Raw genomic sequence first — 6,993 nt, 5'->3', positions numbered from 1 at the left:
ATACCTACAAGACCTTAATTTTTTTTCTCTTTTAGAATAATTACACGTATACTATCGGTAATTATTTTAATATAGACTTCCTTAATATTTATTTTTCGTAGCACATTAACCCTCTTAACTATGTAAAATCTATGAGACCCGTTTGTTTTTTTTTATTAAGAATATCACTTAATCAATTTTATACATCATACATATTATTTTACTCTTATTTTAGAGAAACAAAGAGAGAAGAGTTAAGGATAATTTCATTATATGACGTACCCATAAAGTGTCATAAAAATAATAAGAGGATTTATTTGAAAATAGAACATAGTTAAAGGAATATAAGTGTAAATAATTTTTCTTACAAAAAGAGAATGAACTTTATTTTGGACAAACGGGTTTGTAATCTTGCTAGCAAGATTAAGAATCTGATCTCTAATTTTGCATTTTCTTTGGGTTTGGACAATCTTATTCAATATGGCCTTAACCTTCTCATTTATAACATTGAGTAACTATGCTTTGAGCTTTTAAAAACGGGGGGGGGTTCAAGAATATTTTTGTTCTTCTCTATGACTTTCCATTGAGCTTGTTGCCTATGATGCCTTTCAAAAAATTTTAAATTTTCTTAAACTAATTTACACAAAGGTCCATTATTTTTGGGTATCGCTCACATTCCTCATCAAACTCCTCCTCATTACTAATAGCGGCAATGTCTTTAGATTTCAAGGTTGACAAATAGAAGTTTCAAAGGTTTACAAGTTTTGCACCAAATGTTCTAACCCTAAGTGTCCAAATCCTTGCTTTCCTCTATGGCGGCTTTAGTCCGAAATCTTTCAGGCAAGTATCTAAAAAAAAAAATTATAACAATTTTGTTCTTAATAATTCGTTCTCCTAAGTTAAAATTAGTAGTAGCAACATCACTCAACATACCATAAAACTCATTAAAAGTTTCATGCTCTTTTATATGAAGAGTCTCAAACTAGTAGCAAGTCTTTGAAACTTCAATGTTTCCAAGTCAAAACTTGGAAAAAAAAAGTGGGAGAAAGGTAAAGTTTCTTAACATTAAATATCTTGATACTTGAAATGCAGGAAAAGGGAAGAATAGGGTATGTAAAGTTAGTTAGTCTCGTACATATAACTTGTCATGTATATATATATACACTATGTATATATGAATTTATTTTTTCTACTTTTTGAGCATATAATAAACAATGTAAAGTTATACAAACTTGACTGTCATAAATCACCACCTACTCTAATCTAATGTTTAAGCTATTAGATAATAGAAGTTTTTCATATTTTTTATATTTTAATAGTCCCAAGAAAGGAAAATTTGTATGTTTCAGAATTAATGTTGAATTGTTGTTATATTATTTTAGTATTAATTGGCATGTTGATAGCTAGGTACAAGCAAATTGAATAGGGCATGAGCTTGTAGTCTATATGACTCACTCACGGAAGTACAAACTCATTTTTTTTATTATTACGAGCTTATAGACTAATCATAGATAACATCTAATAAATATTAATCTCCAATATTTACGTTTGAAATCAAACCTATAAACTCTTATCATGACCCGCGATATGACTCAATAGCTACTGGGGTGACCTATCGGATATGTTCAAAAGTGTTTCTTTTCTATTCATGAATTAATATATCATTGCCCATCAATCATATACATCTATAAGATAAAAAGGAAAAGATCTAGGTTTTATCATAGCAGCCAGGCACTATCTCATGTTCATCAAATATGCTCAAATAAAGCTTGTCCTATCTTTATTTGAACTTAGCACTGAAGTACAATGTGACATTGAGAACGAGCTGATACATTTATTCTCACAAAAAAGAAAAGAAAAAGGAAAACAAAGTAAGTCAGATACACATAAGTTAGCATGCTAGTTTTACCTAAGTTTTGCTACTATGAGGTAGTCGTAGAGCAACAAAAAACTTTCTCATGGTCTCAGAACAACGCTACCGCTGCGTTTCATATGTTCAGAGCCACAGAGCACCGGCATTGCGAAGTAAAGGGATTAGGCTACCCCCAAGGTGAAGAGTCATGATCCTATCGGTGGATCCGACGAGCTTGCCGCCGATGAATACAACCGGCACCGGAGGCCGGCGACCGAGGAGCTGGATGAGTGCTCTCTCCATCTCCTTCCCCTTAGGGTTCTCATCTAATTCACAGACAGCGGGATTGACACCCAGTTCGCAGAAGAGCCTCTTGATGGTGTGGCACATACAACATGAGGTCAGACTAAATATCACAACGGCGCGCTCCGAGGCTAATTTCATCACTGTGTCCATCTTGGTCTCAGTTTTCAGAAGTGGAACGAAGAAAGGCTTAGATTTTGATGCAGTAGTGTTTCATAGCAACCCCCTTTATATAGAGGCCCAGAAGATGAAAAGGGTTTATTTATTTATTTATTAATCTTACAACTGTTAGATGGATTGGAATGGGGAAAGGAATGTTCTCTGTGGATATTTTGCACTCCTTAATTATAATAGCTTTAATTTAACAGTGGTAGGGCTCAAATGTAGCATATCTATCAAAGACTTAGTTCATGTCAAGTGGTTTGAATGGAATATTAGTTAGAACATTAATTGAGAGCATGTGTTTGGAAAAAAAGAAGAAAAAAAAAAGTGGAAAGGTTAAAGATGACCACATATGGATGATATTGTGATTTGGTGGACCAAACTGAATCCAATATTCACATGAATATTGTAATTATATTCATGGTGATCAACTCATCATAGTGAAGAAAGAATGGGCTCATGCATGCAGAATGATACAAATTGATTGGCAAACGGATAAGCCACAAGATTTTTTTTCTTTTTCTTTTCTTTTCTAGATTACCTCTGGCATGCATATGCTAAGGAGGTGGTAATTTAACTTTTCTAGTAGCTGGAAACCTCTATTTCTCATCCGAAAAGAATCTTAAAATATTTAAGTAGCATATGTACAGTTCCAAACAAATCTAAAAGCTAAAAATATAACTATCAAAGCTTTTAATTGCATGTATTCTATTCTTCTAGCTAAGAGGATTAAAAATATTTATACAAATAATGAGAGGGTTTACGTCGAAATGAGCAACAGTCCAACGAGTAAGTCGGTGCTATTATCTCGACTAAAGCAAGAGATTCTAAGGACTGTTGAAATGATTCTCTCGTCGGCAGACAACACGTCATCGGAATCTTTCATCCTACTATAAAGGGAAAGGGATTGCTCGAATGAAACTTTCCACGTGCATGAGGCCATTTTTCCAAAACATCCTCCAAGCTTGCTTTTTTTATCCTTCTTCTTTTCTTTCCTTGTCTTCTCTCGTCCATTTGTTGGGTATCTTTCAAAGTTTTGACCCCACGCCCAGATCTACATTCAACTCATCTCTTGTGTGCTCTAATCCGTGATGCTGCAACTCGACCTCGCACTCACTGTTTTTTATTCTTATCAACAAGAGTTAGTGCTCCAGAAGATTGAAAGAAAAGATGTGCGCAGATTTATCCTCATTTCATTCATTTGTTAACTCATCAAAGTTTAAGCTGTACTAAGGTAAACAAAGATTAAGATGTTAGAGAATTAATGGTAGTTTTTATATGGATTAATTGATGACTGAAAACTTGGTTGAGTTAATTGTATTATATACATTATTAGTCTATAACCTGACAGCTTATTAACTCGCTTGTATTCTCGAGAATTGTATGTTACAGACATGATGATGTATGTTGTTTCGTTATATAACATTTTTAGGTCAAACTAGTATGCCATGCATGCCTATCAAGAGAGAGAGAGAGAGAGAAGCATATATTAGATGGCAGAGTTACAAAGTCAACACCCCACAATCTATAGTAAATAGATAGATCTTTGTATTAATTGGATCCGAAATATGGTATGGCCATGCATGCATAGGTGCTGTAAAACATATTAACGTGATATGGGAATCCGAATCTTTCAAAGGAGGAATAAAGAATAAAAGTGACACGCGTGCGTCCACATTTCGTCCACGTCATGAAGCCTAGCTCACCTCATCACATATAACGATCGAGCATGGGATGCTGCGATCCGACTTTGCGAATTTATCTTTCGATTGGTCGATTTTGATGCCTAAAAAAAACTATATTCCATATATTAAATGTTATAAGCATACCGAGGTGTTAGAAATTAATTCACTCTAGTGCTCGTATCAATAAAAACTTCTCTTACCTTCTCTCTTAAAGACTTTTGTTTCTGGAGTTCATATCCATTCTTATATATCTGTCACATTTATCCACTCCAAGTCTTTCAATCCAGATATTAAAATTTATCGGCCATCAATCACACAAAATCACATAGCATCGAATATTTGTATTCCATTCGATCTTGGTAATAAAAATAAAAACCATGGACTCATGCAGAATTATCAATATATACCATTTTCTCTTGTCAACCACTTTGTTAATTGAAGTGGGCATGCACAGTGTTCAACTCATGCAGAAGAATCATCTCTCTCTTTCTCTCTCTCTCTCTCTCTCTCTCTCTCTCTCTCTCTCTCTCTCTCTCTCTCTCTCTCTCTCTCTCTCTCTCTCTCTCTCTCATGTCAATCACTTCAGTATATAGACAATGGGCATCTGAAGCTACTCAGTAGTTTCTAAAAGCTAGCTCTCATCTATAAATGAATAGCTTATCATTCAGCCAATTCTATGAATCTAGCTAAAGTCCACGTAGAAGCACGAGATCACTAGCTAGATAGAGGAATAGCATGCAGGCAAATCATGCAAACGTCATTGAAATCTACACGTACCCTACCATAAAGACATAGAGAGATTGCTCCAATGACACACTTCCCCGCTGGAATCAGGTTTTATTTCCTCTCTCTCCTATCCATGTGTGTTGGGTATCTTTAAAGTTCTTACAATAAAGTAGAGTTTTTGATTATTTTAAGTATGTCAAAAAAATTTCTTATAATGCTAAAATTCAAATACGAGGCTAGATAAGTTAAAAATCGTTGGAAGAAATAAAATTTATATAAATTGCTTACCTAATAAGTAATTTATATAGAAAAGTCGCTAAATTACAAATATAATTTATATAGAAAATAATTTTTAGCGGATTCAAAATTTCGTATAAATAGCTGTTACAATCAGCAATTTTTCAAGTCACATAATCTTTCATTTAAGTATTAAAATATACTAGACTCATAAAAAAAGTTTATGATGGCTACTTTGGTCAAAAACTCCAATAAAGAATGGAAAATTAAACAAAATTGTGGTCATTAGTGTTATCAAATTCACATAAGGAACATATAATTGAGCTCAAATTAATTCTGATACGAATTATTGGGGAGACTGGAAAATCATAATTCAAGTGAAAGAGGGGTTTGATGCAAACTTTAGAAATAATGTAACTCAAATTTAAGCTTAATTAAGCTATTACATGAATGCTCAAAATGTTACTAGTTTTTATTTTTTTTCGATTATGAAACCAACTATCATATGTGAGTTAGTTAGTGGGAATTGCTTGCATTCATCTAGCTAGTTTCTTTCTATGACAACAACCATAGAAACGATGCATTGATTTGTAATACCATTCAAGGTATAAAATAAACTACCCTAATTGCTTCTTCATTATCCTTTGCTTCTCTAGCTATAAGGATTGTCATATATAATTCATATTGTGATTCCAAATGCCTTCTTATCCATTTGAAGAATGTAGATGGAACTCATAGTCGGATTGCCCCATCACATGATGCATGCAAAGCTCATGAACTTAGATTATGATGTAAAAGAGATATCGAAAAATATATAGCTGTCATGCATGCAAGCATTTTGTATACTGTTGCTTTGGAATATATCACTGTCAATTTGTCAAGATACCCGATACATGAAATAATCATATGCTAGAGTTTGCTTATGTAGCAAGTATCACAAATTTTGGGATCAAATCCAATTCAATGATTACTCTTTTTCTAGTTTGAAGCATATATGTATTGTTAATCCATGTGAATAAATAAGTTTTGTAAGAATACTTAAAAGTCGATGTCCAGATAAGAAACTAAGTTAAGATTTTCTCAGATTGGAGGAAATTTGGTAGGCCGGAGGAAGAAGTGATTATGAAAACAACTATTGGCAATCTTCTCACCAATCTCTCATTCTTCTTCCAACTTTTGAATCATATTTTCAGTTATTAAAGAAAGTTTTGACTTCAATATTCATCGATCTATAAATCAGTGATTTTTCAAACACCATGTCGACTCAAATCATGCCACTTTAATTGTAGGCTTTGGAATTTATTCTTCCACATAGATCACTGATAGCGGCGATAAGTGTGGATCCTTAAAAGTACGCCCAAAATCACATAAGAATATTATACTGCGAGAAAGTTTTCTCAAACATTTTAGTTCATTTCTTCAACCGATGATTGCAAGTTTACTATGGAGTGTTTAGCAGATAGCTTTGTAGTTTGTTATCCTGTTAGAATATTTAGAAATTCTCCTCTATCTTTGCCTAAGTAACATAAATTCTACTACCATGCAACAAATTAGGAATCTTTATCATGGAATAGGCTAGATAGTAAACTGATACCATGATATTGCTTCTTAGTTTGCTTTTTGCCGACATTCTTATCTTATTACAAAGACTTCAATTGGCATTAGATGATTACTATTATTATTTTCTTCTTCTTCTTCTTGAAACTTCTACATTTTTACTGACTTTTTGAGAACAAGCTTATACGATATTCAAATCTTATCAGAATGTAAGAATCACTATTTGAAATCAACTTGATGCTGTGGTTCGGCCACGCAAATATATTCCATATTCCATAGCCCTTATCTTTGTCCACAGCTGAAAAGATATATACATAACATTATCCAATTCCTTTACCAACTTTATTCAAATGTCTGGAATATATACAATAATAAAGTTTTATTCATGTGTTTCTTGAAGCAATGATATGAGAGAACTGTTGATATTTGGATTGGAAGATTTGGCGGAATGTAGAGGTGATCAAATGGCCCGACCTGCCCAAGCCTAGCATG

The 6,993-nt window shown here is 33.3% G+C and overlaps 1 protein-coding gene across 1 annotated transcript; it reads right to left on the bottom strand.

The window, feature by feature from the left end:
- Positions 1-1,756: 1,756 nt before the first annotated feature.
- Positions 1,757-2,316, bottom strand: LOC140799125 (putative glutaredoxin-C14). Its single transcript, XM_073153276.1, has one exon. The coding sequence runs from the start codon at positions 2,285-2,287 to the stop codon at positions 1,976-1,978; it is 312 nt and encodes a 103-aa protein (XP_073009377.1). The 5' UTR covers positions 2,288-2,316; the 3' UTR covers positions 1,757-1,975.
- Between the last annotated feature and the right edge of the window lie 4,677 nt (positions 2,317-6,993).

Source organism: Typha latifolia, chromosome 12, assembly GCF_019914945.1.
Source record: "Typha latifolia isolate L0001 chromosome 12, TyphaL0001v2, whole genome shotgun sequence".
Lineage (NCBI taxonomy): Eukaryota > Viridiplantae > Streptophyta > Magnoliopsida > Poales > Typhaceae > Typha > Typha latifolia.
The sequence above is the reverse complement of the archived record's forward strand: the minus strand, read 5'-3'. Positions and strand labels throughout refer to the sequence as shown.